This window comes from Hyla sarda, chromosome 8 (genome assembly GCF_029499605.1).
Source record: "Hyla sarda isolate aHylSar1 chromosome 8, aHylSar1.hap1, whole genome shotgun sequence".
NCBI classification, from domain to species: Eukaryota; Metazoa; Chordata; class Amphibia; order Anura; family Hylidae; genus Hyla; species Hyla sarda.
This window is the reverse complement of record NC_079196.1, coordinates 22,219,659-22,243,709: the sequence shown is the minus strand read 5'-3', so window position 1 is coordinate 22,243,709 and position 24,051 is coordinate 22,219,659. Positions and strand designations below refer to the sequence as shown.

The window sequence follows — 24,051 nt, the reverse complement described above, 5'->3', positions numbered from 1 at the left end:
CATTCTGATCCTCTATATGAAAATAATAATTATTATTATAAACCTGCCAGACACTGTATCCTCTAAATATAATAAACTAGTATACACTAGGGCTGCACGATATATCGCAAAAACAATCGAATCGCAATTTTTGCCATATATCGATATGGCCCCCTGGAAAATTTGCGATTATCTGCCCGGGCGGATCCCGTGTGTGGCTGCAGCACGGGCCGGCCAGGGCAGATAAAAACAAATTTAAATATTAAAAGTCTGTGTTTCCCAACCGGGGTGCCTCCAGCTGTTATGAAACTACAACTCCCAGCATGCCCGGACAGCCAAAAGCTGTCCGGGCATGCTGGGAGTTGTAGTTTCACAACAGCTGGAGGCACCCTGGTAGAGAAACACTGATCTAAGTAAAGGGCGCAGGGATAAAAAATTATTAAAACATTATGCTCACCTCTTCCCGGTCCCTGCATCTGTACACCTCCGTGCGGTCCCGGTGTCTCTATACAAGCTGTAGGACCTTTACCTTTAGCCAGTCACTGGCCGCAGCAGTGTCACATGTCAAGCCAGTGATTGGCTGAAAGGTAAAAGTCCTCAAAGGTCTGCAAACACACACAAACCTAGGGGAATATGTGACAAGGGGTGGAGGGGGCAGAATGTGACAAGAGGGGGAATATGTAACAAGGGGGGGGGGGATATGTAACAAGGGGGGGGAATATGTAACAAGGGGGGGGGATATGTAAAAAGGGAGGGCAGAATGTGACAAGGGGGGGGAATATGTAACAAGGGGGGGATATGTAACAAGGGGGGAGGAATATGTAACAAGGGGGGGCAGGGGGAATATGTGACAAGGGGGAGGGGGAATATGTGACAAGGGGGGGAGGGGGAATATGTGACAAGGGGGGAGGGGGAATATGTGACAAGGGGGGAGGGGGAATATGTGACAAGGGGGGGAGGGGGAATATGTGAAAAGGGGGAGGGGGAATATGTGACAAGGGGGGGGAGGGGGAATATGTAACAAGGGGGAGCAGAATGTGACAAGAGGGGGAGGGGCAGAATGTGACAATTGGGGCAGAATGTGACAAGAGGGGGGAGATGTGAGATGTGAAATGGGCGGTGGGCATAAAATGGGTGAATAGTTGTAAAATTGAGGAGATTGGACATGACATAAGGGGATTTCACTATTTATTTATTACATTGCATCACATATCGAAATCACAATATTTAGGCCCCAAATCGCAATCGCACATTTTTCTCATATCATGCAGCCCTAGTATACACTACACTCTATGAATATAAACCTCACACACCGTGCCCCCAGCAGTAGCACCCCCATCATCCACCAGCTGATGCTATTACCACAGAACAGGGGGGTAGGGGGAATGGGGGGGCGGGGGGGTGCCCTGGCAACACCCCCCAGCAGTAGCACCCCATCATCCACCAACACCCCCCCCCCCCCCATTCCCGCTTATGGTAATAGAATCAGCTTCTGGATTATGGGGGTGCTACTGCTGGGGGAGGGTGCTGGTGGATGATGGGGGTGTTACTGCTGGGGGGTGCTACTGCTGGGGGGGTGCTGGTTGATGATAGGAGTGCTACTGCTGGGGGAGGGGGGCGGGTGCTGGTGCATGATGGTGGTGCTACTAATGGGGGGGGTGCTGGTGGATGATGGGGTGCAGCCTCATCATCCACCAGCAACACCTCCCCCCAGAAATAGCACCCCCCATCATCCACCATGACCAGCAACACCTCCCCCCAGAAATAGCACCCCCATCATCAACCAGCACCCCCCCCCCCCCTGCTGGATGATGGTGGTGCTACTGCTGGGGGGTGCTGGTGTATGATGGGGTGCAGCCTCATCATCCACCAGCAACACCTCCCCCCCCCAGAAATAGCACCCCCATCATAAACCAGCACCCCCCACCCAGCTGGATGATGGTGTGCAGCCTCCTCATCCACCAGCAACACCTCCCCCCCCCCAGAAATAGCACCCCCATCATCCACCAGCAATAGCACCCCCCCTCATCCACCAGCACCCCCCCCCCCCTTCTGGATGATGGTGGTGCTACTGCTGGGGGGGGGGTGCTGGTGTATGATGGGGTGCAGCCTCATTATCCACCCAGCAATACCTCCCCCCCCAGAAATAGCACCCCCATCATAAACCAGCACCCCCCACCCAGCTGGATGATGGTGATGCTACTGCTGGGGGGTCCTGGTGGATGATGGGGTGCAGCCTCCCCCCCTCCCCCAGAAATAGTACCCCCATCATCCACCAGCACCCCCCCCCCTGCTGGATGATGGTGGTGCTACTGTGGGGGTGATGGTGGGATGATGGGGGTGCTATTTCTGGGGGGGGGGAGGTGTTGCTGGTGGATGAGGAGGCTGCACCCCATCATCCACCAGCACCCCCCAGCAGTAGCACCACCATCATCCAGCAGGGGGGGGTGCTGGTGGATGATGGGGGTGCTACTGCTGGGGGGTGCTGGTGGATGATGGGGTGCAGCCTCCTCATCCACCAGCAACACCTCTCCCCAGAAATAGCACCCCCATCATCCACCAGCACCCCCACCCCACCTGGATGATGGTGTGCAGACTCATAATCCACTAGCAACAACCCCCCCCCCCCCCCTCCCCAGAACTCCCACAGCACCCCTTTTTTCTCTGTACCTGGCTGGCTCGGCTGCTCCAACTGTCCCTGGGCTCACTAGTGTGGGCCTGATCAGTGCGGACGGCGCGTGATGTTAGCGCCGTCCATCTAGCTCCGCCTGCCGACGTCCCGTCACAAGCCGGGACGTGTGCCGGAGCTCCGGGGGGGGAAGTGCTGTCAGCGCTAGCTGAGGACAGGGGGGGGGGGGTGCTGTCAGCGGTAACTGAGGACCGGGGGGGGGGTGTGCTGTCAGCGGTAACTGAGGACCGGGGGGGGGGTGGGGGGAATGCTGTCAGCGGTAACTGAGGACCGGGGGGGGGGGCAGGGTGCTGTCAGCGGTAACTGAGGACGAGGGGGGGGGGGGTGCTGGCAGAGTGGTGTCACCCCATCAGCCTGGTGTCACCCGGTGCGGTCCGCACCCCCCGCACCCCGGTCACAACGCCACTGGATATGATCACATGATACCCAGAGTTCCAGAGGCACAGGTAACCAGCTACCAATGGGCTTTAGTCCAGCCCCCTGTTATATACAGTGGGGGATCAAAAGTTTGGGCACCCCAGGTAAAAATTTGTATTAATGTGCATAAAGAAGCCAAGGAAAGATGTAAAAATCTCCAAAAGGCATCAAATTACAGATTAGACATTCTTATAATACAGTGATGGCGAACCTTTTTGAGCCCGAGTGCCCGAACCGTAATGCACGCAAACTTTTTTTTCCCCTCAAAGTGCCAGCACAGCAATTAAATCAGAATACACATTAGGGTTGGCAGTATAGTTCCCCCACATTAGGGTTGGCAGTATAGTTCCCCCACATTAGGGTTGGCAGTATAGTTACCCCACATTAGGTGCAGTATAGTTCTCCACATTAGGTGCAGTATAGTTCCCCACATTAGGGTTGGCAGAATAGTTCCCCCACATTAGGTTGGCAGTATAGTTCCCCCACATTAGGGTTGGCAGCATATTTCCCCCACATTAGGTGCAGTATAGTTCTCCACATTAGGTGCAGTATAGTTCCCCACATTAGGGCTGGCAGTATAGTTCCCCCACATTAGGATTGGCAGTATAGTTCCCCCACATTAGGGTTGGCAGTATAGTTCCCCCACATTAGGGTTGGCAGTATAGTTCCCCCCACATTAGGGTTGGCAGTATAGTTACCCCACATTAGGGTTGGCAGTATAGTTCCCCCACATTAGGGTTGGCAGCATAGTTCCCCCACATTAGGGTTGGCAGTATAGTTCCCCCACATTAGGTTGGCAGTATAGTTCCTCCACATTAGGGTTGGCAGTATAGTTCCTCCCACAAGGTTGGCCATATAATTCCCCCCACAAGGTTGGCAGTATAGTTCTCCCCACAAGGTTGGCAGTATAATTCCCCCCACAAGGTTGGCAGTATAATTTCCCCCACAAGGTTGGCAGTATAGTTCCCCCCACAAGGTTGGCAGTATAATTCCCCCCACAAGGTTGGCAGTATAATTCCCCCACAAGGTTGGAAGTAAAGTTCCCCCCACATTAGGCAGGCAGTGTTCCCCCACATTAGGCAGGCAGTGTTCCCCCACATTAGGCAGGCAGTGTTCCCCCACATTAGGCAGGCAGTGTTCCCCCACATTAGACAGGCAGTGTTCCCCCACAGACATACAGCCTCCAGCCATGTCTGTGTCGGAACACCGAAGATGACATCCCGCTGGTCACTTACCATGCGCGCGTCATCCTCGGTCCTCCCAGATGCTCCGCTCTGCTTTACATGCCCACGCACGGGACGTCAGTGAACTACCTCCCGGCAGTCCCTGCATTTTTACGCGGGACCGCAGAGAGGTAACCGGGACACACGGATGTCCGGAATGTGACAGGGGGCCTGTGGCCGCGTGCCCACAGAGGGGGCTCGGTGTGCCACCTGTGGCACGCCTGCCATAGGTTCGCCATCACTGTTATAATATGTCAACAAAAGTTAGATTTTATTTCCATCATTTAAATTAAAATTTCAAAATAACAGAAAACAAAAAATGTTTGCGTTTGGGCACCCTGCAGAGTTAATATCTTGTACTGCCCCCTTTGACAAGTATCACAGTTTGTGAACTCTTTTCGTAGCCAGCCAACAGTCTTTCAATTCTTGTTTGAGGTATCTTTGACCATTCTTCCTTACAAAAGTCTTCCAGTTCTTTGAGATTTCTGGGCTGTCTGTCACGCACTGCTCTTTTAAGGTCTATCCAGAGATTTTCAATGGATTTCATGGATTTTGAGGTGTGTTTAGGATCATTATCCGTTTGTAGAAGCCATCCTCTCTTTAACTTCAGCTTTTCACAGATGGCATCAAGTTAGCATCCAAAATTTCCTGAAATGTTATTGAATCCAGTTTTCCTTCTACTCGTGAGATGTTCCCTTGCCACTGGCTGCAATACAACCCCAAAGCATGCTTGATCCACCCACATGCTTAAACAGTTGGACAGAGGTTCTTTTCATTAAATACTGTTCCCCTTCTTCTCCAAACGTACCTTTGCTCATTCCGGCCAAAAAGTTCAACTTTAACCACATCGGTCCACAGAACTTGTTTCCAAAATGCATCAGGCTTGTCTATATGTACAAACGCTGATTTTTGTGGTGAGGACGTAGAAGAGGTTTCTTCTGATGACTCTTCCATGAAGACCATATTTTTAAAAGTATCTCTTTATAGTGGAGTAGTGTACCACAACTTCAGTGTCTGCCAGATCTTTCTGGAGGGATTGTGCAGTTCAAACGTGGGTTTTGAATTGTTTTTCTCACAATCCTGCGAGCTGTCTGTCTGATATTTTTCCTGGTCTTCCCAGATCTTACTTTAACTCCCACTGTTCCTGATGACTGCCATTTCTTAATTACATTCCGAACAGAGGATATTGACATCTGAAAACGTTTTGCTATCTTCTTTTAGCCTTCTCCAGCTTTGTGAGTGTCAACTTTTTTCAGTTTCAGATTTCTAGACAACTGCTTAGAAGAACCCATGGTGTTGATTGTTGGGGCAAGGTCAGATGAGTCTGGGCATTTAAAACCTTTGAGATTGACATCACCTGGTCTTCCCAGATGATGATTGAGAACAATCCATGACACTGGCAGGTCTCAGCTTTGCAAAGGGGGCAGTGCATGTTATAAATTCTGCAGGGTGCCCAAACTTTTGCAGACGCCATTTTTTTTTGTTTTCTGTTATTTTGAAAGTGTAAATGATGGAAATAAAATCTAACTTTTGTTGACATATTATAAGAATGTCTAATCTGTAATTTAATGCCTTTTGGAGATTTTTTCCATCTTTTCCTTGGCTTCTTTATGCACATTAATACAAATTTTACCTGGGGTGCCCAAACTTTTGATCCCCACTGTAAGGGGCTGTGTTCTCCACGCTAGCTCTCTTAGTTCCTTGTCTCTTCCTGGACCTTAAAGCTAGCACAAGTCCTGTACAAGTCAAGTCCAGAACAACTAGGCCAAAGCCTACAAGTCTGCAGCCACATCTAATTTGTAAGTCATCTATGTCTACAAGTCAAGTCTCTACTGTCCCTACCAAAGTCATGACAGTAGTACAGTGGCCTGCATCACCATTATTACTACTACAAGTCCAAGCAAGTCTGAGAGGTGCCCTGTTGTCCTGGTCACCTCTGTGGAAGTTGGCTATCTGTAAGAAATGTTATACTGCCTTCTTCAAGTTCCAGTTGCATAAAAACCTGCTTTGGACTCTAATTTAATCTATGCCGTTTTGGGTTGGTTGTCGCAGGTGCCCAACACCATACAACCACATCCTGGCGTCATGAACAATAGGGGTTAACAACATCTTGCCCCAGGGGTTAATACCATCTGGCCCCACCAACTACACCATGACACCCTGTGGTCCCGCCATACACCGTGGGTCACCACACATAGTTTGCCCACAAAAGGTTAGACAGCACACTACCCCCCCCCCCCCACCCCCGCCTCACCGACCAACACACACTACAGACATACACTTAAAAACACACTACAGACTGATACACTTGCAGACACACTCACCTGGTTCTTCTGTGGTTTCTTCTTTCCTGCGGCGGCCGGGGACTGACGAGTGTACGTTGCCGACGTCTGCGCAGGTTTGCAGAGGAAAGGCACTTGCAGGACGTCCCCTTGTCAGTCCGGCAGCAGGCTCACTGTTTTAAAGGCCGCGGCACCCCTTTAGAACAGGGAGCCGCAGCGCAGCGGCAGGGCCAGCCCTGCCTGGACCGCGGCTAGCTGCTTTAGCGTGGGGCTAAAGGACTAGCTGCTTTGGGCCCCCCAGGAATGACAGGGCCCAGGGCAGCTGCCCCTTTTGCCCCGCATTAAAGACGGTGCTGGTAATTACCAATATAGATTTTTACACGCAGAGTATTAGAATAGATAGCATGCGCTTGGTCAGCTGTGAATGTTAGGAGTATCTGTTGTTACATTCAATTAATATTGTAACACATGATATTTACCCCCACCTTGTGATACCGATGTTTACCTGATATATGGATCTAGCTCGGATACCTGTGAGACAATCCTTTGCACACTCATGTCCACCGGAAATAGCATATTTGTATATTCTGAGCTGTGATCCGTAGTTTTGGTATTGGTACCAATTTTTGTTTTGATGGGACTTTTGGATAGCTTTTTATAAAAAATTTTAGGGTATACAAGGTGACCAAAAGTACGCAATTCCAGACTTTGGTATTTTTTTACATATACGCAATTGACAGTGCGGTTAAATTAACGTTTCATTGCACGCTGGGATACCACATATATTCATGTTTATTTCTGTTTACATATTTATTTTATTTTTTTTCATGGGAAAATTCTAACTTTTATTAGGGAAGGGGTTAAATCACATTTATTAACTTTTTTTTTCTCACAATTTTTAGTCCCCATAGGGCAGTATTTTCAAGCGCGGTCCTCAACTTCCCCAACAGGTCACAATTTTCTGGATTTCCTTAGTCTTTCACAGGTGATATAATTGTGATGCCTGATTTACCAACCATAATTATATCACCTGTAAAAGACTAAGGAAATCCAGAAAACATGACCTTTTGGGGGAAGTTGAGGACTGGGCTTGAGAAACACTGCCATAGGGGACTAATACATGCAATCCTTGCCATAGCATAGCATTGATCAGTGTTAGGCTGGGTTCACACTACGTTTTCAACTAAGGTTCCCGCATACGTTTTCTATCAAAAACCGTATGGGGAAAAAAACGGATGGAACAGTATGGGAAAAAGTAAACCGTATGGGTTTTTAAACAGTATACTGTTTTTAAAAGTGCATACTGTTCCGTCCGTTTTTGTAGAAAAAAAACCCATACGTTTTTGAAAATTTTGTCCATTTTTAATGGGAGGGGTCTTGGGTGGGGACTTTAGGATTCAAATGCGCATGTGCAAAGTAAAAACGTATACGTTTTTCCCGTATGGAACCGTATACATGTGCGTTTCCCATTGACGTCCATGTTAAAAAAAAGTATGCGGTTGCAGTACGGTTTTTAAACCGGAGACAAAATCGTGGTCAACCACGGTTTTGACTCCGGTTTAAAAACCGTACTGCAACTGCATACGTTTTTTTTAACATGGACGTCAATGGGAAACGCACATGTATACGGTTCCATACGGGAAAAACGTATACGTTTTTACTTTGCACATGCGCATTTGAATCCTAAAGTCCCCACCCAAGACCCCTCCCATTAGAAATGGACAAAATTTTCAAAAACGTATGGGTTTTTTTTCTACAAAAACGGACGGAACAGTATGCACTTTTAAAAACAGTATACTGTTTAAAAACCCATACGGTTTACTTTTTCCCATACTGTTCCATCCGTTTTTTCCCCATACGGTTTTTGATAGAAAACGTATGCGGGAACCTTAGTTGAAAAACGTAGTGTGAACCCAGCCTTATCTGTTCTCCATTGCTCCAACCTGACACAGCTTACTGGAGCACAGGAGCACCGATCAGATGGCAAGGAGGCAGGTAAAGGCCCTCATGCTGTTCTCTCAGCTGATCGGGACACCGCGGTTTCACTTCGGTGGTCCTAATCAACGCAACTGAGCAGCAGGGATCACTTTTTTCAACTTTAGATGCCACAATCAACTTTGATCAAGGTGTCTAAGGGGTTAATTCCGGAAATCACTGCGAATGGCTGATAGCTGGCAGGACCACTCCGCTATGAGTCCCTCTCAGCTCCTGAGCATGCGTCAGAGACAGGGAGAGGGTGCAGGGCTTACATTTACACTGTTCATCCTTGAGGAGTTATATAGTATCAAAAACTTATGCCCTATTCCAAGGATAGCGGATAAGTGTCAGAACGCAATGGGGTCTGATTATTGGGACCCCCCTCGATCTCCTGTACAACACCCTGCTCTCCTCATGAATGGAGGCATGTCGACCACAGCACGAAGCTGTGGCCAATATGCCCCCTCCATGTATCTCTATGGGAGAGCCAGAGATACAGTAATCGGGTATCTTAGACTCCCATGTGTGGTGTCCCAGTATGGGATGATGTGGCCCCGTACTGCCCTCCTGCTCTGTCAGGCAGAGTCCCTGCATGTCCCCAGGGCCCCCCTTACAGTTCACCATGTTGTATATAGGTTATATATATATAATGCACTGTTGCTTTAATGTCTGAATCACATGATTGTTACCTAGGAGGCTCCAGTGACCAGGTGACCACCCAAGTGACCTATGGGCTCCTTGCACAGCCCCCCTATATAGCAAGGGGAGGGGCTGCAATCGGGGTTAATTCCACCTGCCCCTTGGGCCATAATTTCTGCCCTGCATTTGCACCCCGACGCCACACATGCATGGAGGGGCACGTTGGCCACAGCTTCGTGCCATGGTTGACACACTGCTTTCTCGCAAAAAGCCTGGGCACCAGGCGGGAGAATGTGGGACATCCCAGCAGTCAGACCACTCTCATTCTGACATTTATCTGACATTTATTATTTACAGGGGATACGTTTTCTGATATTGACAGTCCTCTTTAAGTGTAACTAATGCTAGTGGAGATTGAAAATCGCCCATTGAAATTAAAACGGTAATGTGAACCCAGCCCAAGTTGATCCTATATCTATAATACAGTATTATATAGGGGACTTTGGGAAAGTGCCTGCAGAGAAACCTCATAAAACAGGGCCAGAAGAGAGGCCCAATAAAACAGGGCCCACAGAGAGGCCCCATAAAACAGTGCCAGCAGAGAAGCCCCATGAAACATTGCCAGCAGAAAGCCCCCCTATATAACACCCCCAGCAGAGAGGAGAGCCCCTCTATACAACACTGCCAGCAGAGAGGCACCATAAAACAGTGCCAGCAGAGAAACCTCATAAAACAGGGCCCGCAGAGAGGCCCCATAAAACAGGGCCCGCAGAGAGGCCCCATAAAACAGCACCAACAGAGAGACCCCAGATAAAACACCGCCAGCAGAGAGACCCCATAATACAGTGCCAGCAGAAAGAACCCTATAAAACAGTGCCAGCAGAGAGGCCCCACATAAAACAGGGCCAGCAGAGAGGCCCCATAATACAGTGCCAGCAGAAAGAACCCCATAAAACAGTGCCAGCGGAGAGGCCCCACATAAAACAGGGCCAGCAGAGAGGCCCCATAATACAGTGCCAGCAGAAAGAACCCCATAAAACAGTGCCAGCAGAGAGGCCCCACATAAAACAGGGCCAGCAGAGAGGCCCCATAATACAGTGCCAGCAGAAAGAACCCCATAAAACAGTGCCAGTCATGACTCCGCCCTCACCCCCCCTATGCAAGTCTATGGGAGGGGGCGTGACCATTCTGAGCGATACATTTTTGTCATTTGGATTGCAGACAAAAATTCAAGTACAGTGATCCCTCAACTTACAATGGCCTCAACATACAATAGTTTCATCATACAATGGTCTTTTCTGGACCATTGTAACTTGAAACCAGACTCAACACACAATACTACGGACAGTCCAGATCTGTGAAACATGTCAACGGCTGGAAGAACCGACCAATCAGAATGGACATTCACTGGTAAAACTCCTGTATTACGGAAGCACATGCAATGAATTCCTGTCTGGTAACGCCCCCTACAGTACAGGGAGGTATTACATGTTCTGTACACTTTACCTGTACCAGGGTTAGCTGCTCCTTTGGACACCAGGTAAGGGCGGCTCCATGTAACTTTTTTAGGATATTGAGTGTACTGTACAGGACCCCGAAGAAGTTCCAGTGTTTCCCAAGCAGGGAACCTTGGGAAACACTGACATAGACAGTGATTACAGCTCCCAGCAGACCTTTCTTACTTTTATATGTAAGGACTTGCTTTATCTGTATTATTTATTTATTTACTTATTTTTGTGTAATCCTCACTTTTTCCTATTTTTGGATGACATTTTGGGGCTTCAGAACCAATTACAAGGTTTCCATAGAGTTATGGTCTAAACATACAATGGTCGTCTCAGAACCAATTAATATTGTAACTTGAGGGACCACTGTATATTTTAATTTTGAATGCCAAGTATTTTCTACATTACAAAACAGGGCAGTGCCATCCCGCATGTGTAGATTATCTAACATCTATCCATAAGCCTTTTTCAGCAGTTTTCTTATCAGTATAGGAGATATTGTACATTTTACAACCCGGGCTGTGCTATAAATCCCACAACTAGAGTTTGTGTTGTATAAGACTGACAATGGGAGCGGTGTGGAGAGGGGTCCTCCTGGTGCTTATACCATCACTATGTCATGGCCTCTCCACATTCCCAGGACCTGACTTCATGGCCATTGGTGGACCATTATGGAGTCACGTAGAAGTTTCTTACAATGGAGAGGGGTCACGTAAGTTGGCTGAGTGTAACAACGAGGTTCTTACTAACATGAGAGATCAGATCCAAACCCTACAGAAGTTCGGTGTCACCCATTACAAGGTACGGCTGGACTGGATCGAGAACCCCCTGGACAGGGATGATGGACATCTGCAGTGTTATAGGACTCTACTCCAGATGTTGAATGAAGCCAATGTTAGACCAATCGTGATCTTACATGGCGGCGACCTCAATAGACCATCTGCAGGTGGCACCCAAGCTGGCCCCAATCCTGTTGATTCCTATGCAGAATATGCTGAATTTGCATTCATTTCATTCGGGGATTTGGTCCACACCTGGATAACATTTGATGTTCCTGTAGATAATACAGATTCCCAATCCCTGCAGGTTCTGCTGGACGCCCATGAGAGGGTGTACACGTTATATCACCAGAAGTATTCTGCTAAAGGTGAGTGTGAGAGTGTATAGAAGATGTGTATTACTACATGTTATATATACATCTGGTGTAGAGCGCAGAGGCAACTGCTTTGAAATATATATATATTTTTTTTTTGACTATTGACAACCCCCCCCCCTACACATACACACCTCTATATATCTCTATATATATATATATATATATATATATATATATATATATATAATAACATGTTCTCTTTATTCTGTGAGACAATATGCATTAAAAAAAACTGAAACATTTTAACAAAATTAGTATGTTTAAAGTTGCTGTATTCTGATCCCTATAACTTTAGAATTTTTCCCTATGAAGGCTGTGTGAAGGCTCATTTTTTGTTCCCTATTGTTTTTAATTTTTTTTATTTCAGTTTTTCAGAAGCTTATTTAAAGGGGTACTCCGGCGCTTAGACATCTTATCCCCTATCCAAAGGGACTGCTGGGGACCCCCGTGATCTTGCACGCCGCACCCCGTTAAAATCAGTCCCCGGAGCGTGTTCGCTCCGGGTTTGATTTCTGTCGATCACGGGGCCGGAGCGTTGTGACGTCAAAGCTCCGCCCTGTGTGACGTCACTCTCCGCCCCCCTCAATGCAAGCCTATGGGAGGGGGCATGACAGCTGTCACGCCCCCTCCCATAGGCTTGCATTGAGGGGGCGGAGCGCGACGTCTCACGGGGCGGAGCCTTGACGTCACAACGCTCCGCCCCCGTGATCGACAGTAGGGGATAAGATGTCTAAGCGCCGGAGTACCCCTTTAAAAATAAAAGAAGCAATCTGGTTTGTTGCTATGGACAGCTGGTCAACTTTCCCCCAGCACAGGTCTTGATAAATCTTATTTAAAAAAAAATCATATAAGAAATGAAAAAAATCAATTTTTTTTTCTATTTTCACAACATTAAAGAGTCTTACCAAAAGTTAAACAATAAGATATATATGAATTCCAAACTGGGGGCATTTAACAGTTTTCAAGCAAAGGAACAAGCCCTCAAAAAAAATAAAAATAATTTGTATAACATTATTTGGAAGGTGGACAATGAAAGACAAAAATAAAATGTTTGGGCATTATAGGGGTACTCCGGTGGAAAACCTTTTTTTTTTTTTTTTTAAATCAACTGGTGCCAGAAAGTTCAACATATTTGTAAATTACTTCTATAAAAAAATTCCTAATCCTTCCAGTACTTTTTAGCTGCTGTACACTACAGAGAAAATTCTTTTCTTTTTGGATTTCTTTTCTGTCATGATCACAGTGCTCTCTGCTGACACCTCTGTCCATTTTAGGAACTGTCCAGAGCAGCATATGTTTGCTATGGGGATTTTCTCCTGCTCTTGACAGTTCCTGACATGTGGTCGTGACAAAAAAAAAAATTTCGAAAAGAAAAGAACTTACTCTGTAGTATACAGCCGCCAATAAGTACTGGAAGGATTATTATTTTTAATAGAAGTACGGTAATTTACAAATCTGTTTAACTTTCTGGCATCAGTGGATTAAAAAAAAAAAAGTTTTCCACCGGAGTACAGCTTTAAGGCAGAAGACATGAGGGGGGAAGGGGTTATAGGGCACAGAAAAAAAAAGAGCACATTTCTTACAAAAACAGTGCCACACCTATACTTGTGTGGGATTGCAGATTGGCTCCAACTGAAATGAGCTGCAATACCACAAACAACATGAGGACTCGTGTGGTGCTGTTTTTGGAAGAAATCCCCTCTGGTTTTCTAATCCTGGATAACCTCTTTTAGGGTTTGTTCACACTGTGGAATTCCCACGGAATTCCTCAAGTAGAATTCCACGCTGTGAACATTATCTTTTGTGTGAATGGGTCTTCCGCGAGACCATTTCACACTGCAGAATTACAGCGGCGGACAATTCCGCCGCTGAAATTGTTCCGCTCATAGAGAGAACATGTTCATTCTTTGTGTGGAATTCCGTGAGTACTGCATAGCCGTCAATGGTGACGTGCAGTGCCCCGTGGTCCTACCGCCAAAGTATCTTCAGCAGCGGCCGCCTGACTGAATCCCCGTGCGCGGAATTCCTTGAGCGGAGATTCCGCATTATGAACATATCCTAAGTGGGAGCCATGAATGGAGCCTGTATCACAGATGTAACATAGTCTTACACTTATATAAATCAGACATTACAAACATACCTTCTAAATAAACTATAAGTCTTGCTGAGCTGGAGAGGCACATCCTTCATCTTCCTCATTGCAGAAAGGATTCTCCTCAGCTCAGCACCCATGGTTGCCTCTGTTGTTATGGCTGTGGCTGTGCTTGTAGATGGAGATGGGGTGACATCTTTGTTGCTGGAGAGACAGTGAGCCTCCATCTTTCCTCTTTCTCAGAGTGTAAGTTGTGAGGTAAAGTTGTTAGATAAAGGTGTGAGGTAAAGTTGTGAGGTAAAGTTGTGAGGTAAAGTTGTGAGGTAAAGTTGTGAGGTAACACTGTGAGGTAAAGTTGTGAGGTAAAGTTGTGAGGTAAAGTTGTGAGGTAACGCTGTGAGGTAAAGATACATCATGTGATGTGTGAAAGATATGGGTGCAATGAGCCACAATTTGAGATGCACCCAAACTCTGCCCAACATGAGACACATTAATAAATGGGGTTTTATACAGTGGGGAAGAAAACAACATGAGGAATGTAAACCCCACAGTATTGATAAATCCCCCCTACTGTCTGTAAATGTAATTAATGATTACGTTCACCCAGGGCCTGTGCAAGGATTTTGGTCTACAAAGGTGAAGGTGCATTTTTGTGCTCCCCCTTGTCTTGCTGCTCTTTTATGTCAATGGAGAAGCGGGACAAAGATGGTGGCGAGCCAGGGTACAATATAATATTCTATCATCCTAGATGTACCTATAGGAGGTTAGTTTTTGCTGTAGGTGCCTATAGGAGGGAAACATGTACTGTATATTACAGTCAATCAGATCACTTATTTCACCTTGCAGAGGCCTTGTTGAAAATGAAAGCAGCGATCTGATTGGTTGCTATGGGCAACTCAGCAACTTTTCCTCTGGACGGGTTTTGATAAATCTCCCCCTATATTACTATGGACATATCTAGGATGGGAGCATCAGCATGTGCTTAATATTGTACATATGGGGGGAGCATCATGGCACATATTAGAAGGGGGGTTACAGCAGGGCACATATGGAGGGGTACAGCAGGGCACCTATGGAGGGGTACAGCAGGGCACCTATGGAGGGGTACAGCAGGGTCTATATGGAGGGGTTACAACAGGGCACAAATGGAGTGGTTTATGGCAGGGCACATATTGGGGGTGTTTACAGCAGGGCACATATAAGGGGGTGTTTACAGCAGGGCACATATAAGGGGGTGTTTACAGCAGGGCACATATTGGGGGTGTTTACAGCAGGGCACATATAAGGGGGTGTTTACAGCAGGGCACATATAAGGGGGTGTTTACAGCAGGGCACATATAGGGGGGTTACAGCAGGGCACATATAGGGGGGGGTTACAGCAGGGCACATATAGGGGGGGTTTACAGCAGGGCACATATAAGGGAGGTTACAGCAGGGCACATATAAGGGGGGTTTACAGCAGGGCACATATAGGGGGTGTTTACAGCAGGGCACATATAGGGAGGGTTTACAGCAGGGCACATATAAGGGGGTGTTTACAGCAGGGCACATATAGGGGGGTTACAGCAGGGCACATATAGGGGGGTTACAGCAGGGCACATATAAGGGGGGTTTACAGCAGGGCACATATAGGGGGGGTTTACAGCAGGGCACATATAAGGGGGGGTTACAGCAGGGCACATATAAGGGGGGTTTACAGCAGGGCACATATAGGGGGGGTTTACAGCAGGGCACATATAAGGGGGTGTTTACAGCAGGGCACATATAAGGGGATGTTTACAGCAGGGCACATATAGGGGGTTACAGCAGGGCACATATAGGGGGGTTACTGCAGGGCACATATAAGGGGGGTTTACAGCAGGGCACATATAGGGGGGTTTACAGCAGGGCACATATAGGAAGGGTTTACAGAAGGGCACATATAAGGGGGGTTTACAGCAGGGCACATATGGGGGGATTACAGCAGGGCACATATAGGGGGGGTTTACAGCAGGGCACATATAAGGGGGGTTTACAGCAGGGCACATATAGGGGGAGGTTTACAGCAGGGCACATATAAGGGGGGTGTACAGCAGGGCACATATAAGGGGTGTTTACAGCAGGGCACATATAAGGGGAGTTTACAGCAGGGCACATATAGGGGGGGGTTTACAGCAGGGCACATATAGGGGGGTTACTGCAGGGCACATATAAGGGGTGTTTACAGCAGGGCACATATAAGGGGAGTTTACAGCAGGGCACATATAGGGGGGGTTTACAGCAGGGCACATATAGGGGGGTTTACAGCAGGCACATATAGGAGGGTTTACAGCAGGGCACATATGGCAGGTTAACATCAGGGCACATATAGGGGGGTTTACAGCAGGGCACATATAGGGGGGGTTTACAGCAGGGCACATATAGGGGGGGTTTACAGCAGGGCACATAGAGTAGGTTTACAGCAGGCCACATATAGGGGGGTTTACAGCAGGGCACATATGGGAGGTTAACATCAGGGCACATATAGAGGGGTTTACATCAGGGTACAGATGGGAGGTTTACAGCAGGGCACATATGTAAGGTTTACAGCAGGGTAAATATACAGCGGTTTATAGCAGGGCACATATGTAAGGTTTACAGCAGGGTAAATATACAGCGATTTATAGCAGGGCATATATGGGAGGTTTACAGCAGGGTAAATATACAGGAGTTTACAGCAAGCAAGGCACATATGTAAGGTTTACAGCAGGGCACATATAGGGGGGATTTACAGCAGGGTACATATTTAAAGGGGTTTACAGCAGGGCACATATAGGGGCGTTACAGCAGGGCACATATAAGGGGGGGTTTACAGCAGGGCACATATAGGGGGGTTTACAGCAGGGCACATATAGGGGGGGGTTTACAGCAGGGTACATATTTAAAGGGGTTTACAGCAGGGCACATATAGAGGGGGTTACAGCAGGGCACATATAAGGGGGGTTTACAGCAGGGCACATATATGGGGGTTTACAGCAGGGCACATATAGGGGGGGGAATTACAGCAGGACACATATAAGGGGGGGGGTTTACAGCAGGGCACATATAGGGGGGGTTTACAGCAGGGTAAATATACAGGGGTTTACAGCAAGCAAGGCACATATGTAAGGTTTACAGCAGGGCACATATAGGGGGGGGGTTACAGCAGGGTACATATTTAAAGGGGTTTACAGCAGGGCACATATAGGGGGGTTACAGCAGGGCACATATAAGGGGGGGTTTACAGCAGGGCACATATAGGGGGGTTTACAGCAGGGCACATATAGGGGGGTTTACAGCAGGACACATTTAAGGGGGGGTTACAGCAGGGCACATATAAGAGGGGGTTACAGCAGGGCACATATAGGGAGGGTTTACAGACCACAGATCCTCTGTGTATACAGAATTCAGATCACACCATAAATGTATACAGACCCAAGAACCTTTATGTATACAGACACCAGACATAATCTTTGTGTACAGACCTTCAATGTATACAGAGCCCAGAAAAGACCCTAAATGTATACAGACATCGAATCTGATCTCTCGCGTATGGACCCCAGACAAGAAATCTCCATGTATACAGACACGAGACCCTCAGTGAATACAGACCCCAGACCAGAACCTCCTGCATACAGACTACAGACCAGACATTCCTGTTTATACACTTGAGACCATACCCTCTCTGTATACAGATTTGAGACCCTTGGCCAGACCCTGTATACATATGTCAGACCAGACATTCAGACACTCACCTCTTCTCACTCCCCCGTCCTCTTCACTCTGAGTCACAGACAGGCAGAGTTGTCTGTGGAGGCACCTTGGAGTGGAGAGAATTGCAGGAACAGGGACTGGTGAGTATGATTTATAGAAGCAGTGCCCAAAAATTGTGCTGGATTTTCCTTTTTCAGAGAGTATCCCGGACATTCCAAGAGATCTGGCAAATATGAGTTAACTCTTTCAGTGTTGTAATCTGCTCTTGCAGCTGTGGTGGCTGAAGATCATAAAAATAAAATAGAGATAATTAAGATAATAATGATGATAATAATAACAATTTTAATGATAAATTCCAGCATCAGTCTACATTCCATGGTTTTGTATTCTTAGGTGGACGGATATCCATTGCTCTGGCCCCTTCCCTCCTGGACTCCTTTTTTTCACTTCGAGGGAGTTTCCTGGTAAATATGTTTATAGATTCTTATCCACACTGTTTAAGCAGCTTCCATTAACTCCCCCACTGCCCCCCCCCACCCCCATCTTTTTTTGGGGCTTCCCATCTACCTTTGGCAGCCACAAGCAACCGGAAGGGCTCTTGATCTCGAGATAGGTGTTAGTCCCAGAGGTTGGACCTGCATCTATCCAACATGTACAATATTTCCAGCTATAAATATCCATCTGGGAAGCTTTAAAGTTCATGGGTAAAAATGCTAAATCTGTGCCCCACAGGCACCAGGACCTGGTTGCGACTACTATTTTTGCACCCCCTCTAGCTGCACCCCTATAAACATTCAGATTGTCACCCCTATAAACATTCAGATGTTATTCATTACATTCTACTTTTCTTTCAGAAATCTGTCGACTTCATTGCACTTAATATACATCATGACTGTCAGAATCCCCAGGAGCTGCAGAACTGGATCACAGATAAGGTCAGAGGGTAATCAAAAGTAATGGATCTCATTTACTAATACGTGTATATAGCAACCAATCAGAGCTCAGCTTTCATTTCCGTAACTGCTCTGAAGACATGAAAGCTGTGCTGTAATTGGTTGCTGAAGACAAAGACGCCCAATCAATTGTGAACCCTGTGGCACCTTCTGTTGTACATGTACAGCAGATGTATGATGGAGACATGTGGAGCAGGCTCAGCAGCTGAGCCTGCTCCCTATGTGGTGAGTGCCACCTGTGTCCCATGGTCGAAGATAACTCTCATCCCAGCCATTTAAAGCCCCCTAACTGAGGCAGGAATGGGGCCCATCACCTGACTGCTCTGTAAAAATTGTACATGACTATTTATATTTGAGATATAAGTAACATGTGTACAAAGTTTAATCAAAGTATCTCCAGACATTTGAAAGTCAAGCTGGAACATAGTTACATACACAAGTACACACATTTAAGTTTAGTCTATATATATATTTATACACACTTAAAGGGGTTATTCACCATAAGGTGATTTTAGTACGTACCTGGCAGACAGTAATGGACATGCTTAGGAAGGATCTGCGCTTGTCTTGGGGCTAAATTGCTAAGTCATGAGATTACCATAACACTGTGGTTAGCTTTTTGTGAACTTGTATTTCCTGTTTGACTGTTCTTATTTTTTTTTACTACAAATCCCACAATTCTATTTTCCTCCTTCCCACACATCAGCGACCCCACCCATTGAAACATAAATGAGCTTCAGACCTGTGGTTTTCAATCAGGGTGCCTCCAGTTGTTGCATTAGTTGCAGATTGATCCCTCCACCCATTGAAGCAGACAGGCTCCCTGTCATCAGCTGACTAGTGAGTCTGGTCTCGGCCGCATTGCAAGCTGGGAAAAATCCGAGACAACAGTCATTTTGTATGCTAGTAAAAATAAAGTGGGGTGAAAATCACAAAAGAATTGTGAGAAAACCGTCTCACACAGGTACAGACACTATATTATGATCTACACTAACTTTACAGCCCCTGTAGCATAGTCAAATGAAAAAAATTCCCGAAATACCCCTTTAATTTAAATGTGTGTCTATATGTATGTAACTATGTTCCAGCTTAACTTTCAAATGGCTGGAGATACTTTGATTAAGCTTTGTACACGTTACTTATATCTCAAATATAAATACAGTATAGTTTAGGGATGTCTCTGCAGCCTGAGAGTAACAGAGGATGCAAGACTATGGGACTTTTGATACATCAAGTTTGTTTTGGGCTGCCCAGGAGTCTTAAACATCCTGCTGTTAGACCAGGATGTGGTAAAGTATGATTTAACTGTCTGACAGGCAGGTGAAGAGAATAGTCAGTGAAGGGGCTGGGAGAGGGGACAAGGCTGGTGTTGGAGAGAAGATTTATTGTGGGCTGACAGAAGAGTGACAGGGGCAGGGAGAGGGCATGGCAGCACCGCTGCAGTGAGGAGTGCAGGGAGGACGAACAGCCTATCCCTGCTGGGGCTTCAGGAGACTGGGAAAGCTGGGTGGCATGCAGACCATGCAATTCCATGTACTCATCTAGTAAGTTATATTATAATGTTGAATTATAGTGTTTCTCAGACTTTATTAGACACCTTCCTGCCCCCACCCTCTCCGCACTTCAGTCAGCCCACCCTCTCCAAAGGCAGTGCCAATTTTTTATTTCCTATTTTTTTGTTCACATTAGGGATTGGGGATCCTTTAAATTGCAGCAATACATTTCTCAGAATTCTAATCCTTTTATGTTTGTTGACTGAAGTTCACATTCCTAGTCACAAATGATCAATTACAGCCCTGCCACATCTGTATACTTTTTATCTTTGACCATAGTTCATTCAGGCAGTGATATGATAATGTTAAAGGAGATATCCAGACCTTAAAAACTTATACCCTATCCTAAGAATAGGAGATTAGTTTAGATCACAGGGGGGGGGGGGGGGGGGTCCGACCGCTGGGGCCCCCCGCAATCTCCTGTACGGGGCCCCGGCAGCCCACGGGAAGGGGGCATGTTGACCACCGCACAAAGCGGCAGCCGACACACTCCCTCAATACAGCACTTTGGCAGAGCCGGAGATAGCCGAAGGCAGCGCTCCGGCTCTACCATAGAGTTGTATTGAGGAGGCGTGTCAGACGCTGCATTGTGCGGTGGTCAACAAGCCCCCTTCCTGCGGGCTGCCGGGGCCCCGTACAGGAGATCCTTTAATGTATGTATAAGCAATAAGCAAACATGCCTACTCCACTTGGTGTCAGGGAGTCTCTTAAAATAATGATGCACGCACTCCTGGTATTTCAGAAAAGCAGGTAAATCTTCCTTAAAATGTTACTCTGACATCAGGTAAAAAATAAAAATGCTGCAGCGTGCTGCAATCACACCTCATTCTCCCTAACTGTCCCAATAGAGATATATATGTGTATGAAAGGGAGATGGGGATGAAGCTATAGGGGTTCATCAAAGGTAGTGACATCACTGAGGGGGTGGGGCTTCAGAAAAAGACAAAATCCAGCCACGCCTCCTGAGATACCAGAAAATGATGCATCAACTTGGGAGAGAGGGAGGAGCCGGGAAACTGCTGAGAGAACACCACACTGCTAATGAGAGGACTACACAACTTCTTGTCAGGAGAGAAGGAGGAACCAGGGAGCTGAAGACAACACCACACCACCAATGAGAGGACTACACAACTTTCAGGAGAGAGGGAGGAGTTGGGGAGCTGGAGACAACACCACACTGACAATAAGAGGACAGTACAACTTCTTGTTAGGATAGAGGGAGGAGCCAAGAAGCTGAAGACAACACCACACTGACAATGAGGGGGACTACACAACTTCCTATCAGAAGAGAGGGAGGAGTCAGCGAGCTGGAATCAACACCACACTGAAAATGGGAGGACTGCACCACTTCCTGTCAGGAGAGAGGGAGGAGTCAGGGAGCTGCAGAGACAACACCACCCTGACAATGAGAAGACTACACAACTTCCTTTCAGGGGTATTTTAAGCAAAAACATGCTAAAGCCAGTACAATTTGTGATAACACTATATTAATAAGTTTTATGTTCAGGGGTAATATTCTTATCTAAATAAAATTTTCTGATATCGGAATATCCCTATAAGGGCCGTGTCACATGAGTGTAAAACAACTGCATTTTTGCATCAGTGTTATGGGTGCAAGACCCAACCGTGGCTCTACTGTCCCGAAATAGGAGCATCATAGCTCACTGGCACCAAACACATTGGTAAAAACTAGCTATAACCAGTTTCCTTACACCCAGACACAAGCCTGATCTCAGGTTTGGGAAACAGACTTAAAAGAATATAAGGCCACCTTTAAAGACTTGCACTGCTGCTGGTATCTGGCTGTCGCCTTTATTTTGGGCCAAGTCAGGTTCATGTCAACAGCACTGATATCTTGTGGCCTTACGGATTCCAAATCTCGCCTGCGCCCTTTCACAGGGTGCGCCGAATCCGTTTCCATTTGTGCTCACAAATCACTAACTCTATTAGTCTCTGTCTGCAACGCCGATGCAGCTTGCCAATCGAAACCCATTTGGCAGGCCACCAGGCTCGGACGACTTAGCACAAGCAGCGGTTTGCTACCTACCACATCTCACTCCCGTATTTCCCTACTTGTTTCACAGCACAATGAGAAGAATGTGGAGACTGTCATCTTCAGCTTATCAATGACCGACTGCAAGATTCTATCAGAGGACGATCAATATGTTCTGATGTCTCATGTATACTCAAGTAAGACAGTGGCCATTGCGTGAATGAGTATCAGAGGGAGGGATGTCGCAGTATAAGGCTGGGTAGTATTCTTAAAATGTTCTTTCTTTATCATTTAGTACAGTGGTGTCCAAACTGTCGACCTCCAGCTGTTGCAAAACCACAACACCCAGCATTCCCGGACAGCCAACGGCTGTCCGGGCATGCTGGGAGTTGTGGTTTTGCAAAAGCTGGAGGTCCACAGTTTGGACAGCACTGATTTAGTATTTATTTTCTATTGAAGTTTTGTTCTCCATTCAAGCATAACTCTAAATCTACGGTTCTGCTGCTTTCCTATTACCAGAGAGCAGTGCATTGTGGGAGCTCAGATGACAGTTAGGTCTTGTGCCTCCGCAGCAAGGATACGTTGGGGAATATGGCAAAATTACATGCGTACATGTCCTTGCTCAGAGAGGCTTAGGCCCCATTCATTTCAATGGCCCTAGTGTAGTCAGCTAGTGACTACATTCGGGTCATTTCACAAACGTATACAATTTTTTTCAGTCTGAGACAAAACTCGGGAACATTAGGAAAATGACCCGAACATTGTCTCTAACTGACGATGCAAGCCGCGTTTCTCAGTCTGAGCCAAACTTTGGATACACTCACGAAATGACCCGAATGTAGTCACTCGGGCCATTGAAATGAATGGGGCCAGTGCCTCTCTGAGCAAGGACACGTCGGCATATCATTTTGACTTAACCTTACCTAGAGCTCCGCAGTTAGTATTTTTCGCCGTATAAGACGCAATTTTTCTTCCCCAAAACTGGGGGGAAAAAGTCGGTGCGTCTTATACAGCGAATACACCCCTATCGCGGCGGCCCCTGCGGCCATCAACGGCCAGGACCCGCGGCTAATACAGGACATCACCGGTCGCGGTGATGCCCTGTATCAACCCTTCAGACGCGGCGATCAAAGCTGACCGCCGCGTCTGAAGGGAAAGTGACACTAACCCGGCTGTTCAGTCGGGCTGTTCGGGACCGCCGCGATTTCACCGCGGCGGTCCCGAACAGCCCGACTGAATAGCCGGGTTAGTGCTTACAGGACACCGGGAGGGACCTTACCTGCCTCCTCGGTGTCTTCTCCGTTCAGGGATCCCCTGTATGGCCGGCGCTCTCCTTCCTCGTCATCACGTCGTCGCGTACGTGCGTCGGCGTGCGTAACGACGTGATGACGGCGACGGAGAGCGAGGATACCCGGCCGACAGCAGAGACGTTCCGGAGCGACGGAGACACGGCGACAACGATGGAGCGACATCCAGGGCAGCGGTGACGGGTTCGGAGCGGCGGGGACACGTGAGTATTACCTCCTATGCAGTGGTCTTCAATCTGCGCACCTCCAGATGTTGCAAAACTACAACTCCCAGCATGCCCGGACAGCCAACGGCTGTCTGGGCATGCTGGGAGTTGTAGTTTTGCAACATCTGGAGGTCCGCAGGTTGAAGACCACTATTGGGTTCAAAATCTTTATTTTTTTAGATTTTGCACCTATAAATTGGGTGCGTCTTTTACGCCGGTGCGTCCTATAGGGCGAAAAATACGGTAGGTCATATGACCTAAACTGCTGTCTGTTTCCAATGACAACCACCAGGACTTTGAGAGCAGCTATGTAAATATAAGGAGAAAAGAACCTAAAATTAACCAAAATCCAAATGAAAACAATAAAAC

The 24,051-nt window shown here is 47.2% G+C and overlaps 1 protein-coding gene across 1 annotated transcript in view; it reads left to right on the top strand.

The window, feature by feature from the left end:
- LOC130285268 (uncharacterized) overlaps positions 1–24,051 on the top strand; it is a 143,812-nt gene that overhangs the window by 34,812 nt on the left and 84,949 nt on the right. The window contains exons 2-5 of the mRNA XM_056536620.1: positions 11,798–11,858; positions 18,064–18,134; positions 18,525–18,605; positions 22,261–22,366. Coding sequence (XP_056392595.1) covers positions 11,798–11,858; positions 18,064–18,134; positions 18,525–18,605; positions 22,261–22,366 — 319 coding nt within the window. The remainder of the gene's footprint in view (positions 1–11,797; positions 11,859–18,063; positions 18,135–18,524; positions 18,606–22,260; positions 22,367–24,051) is intronic.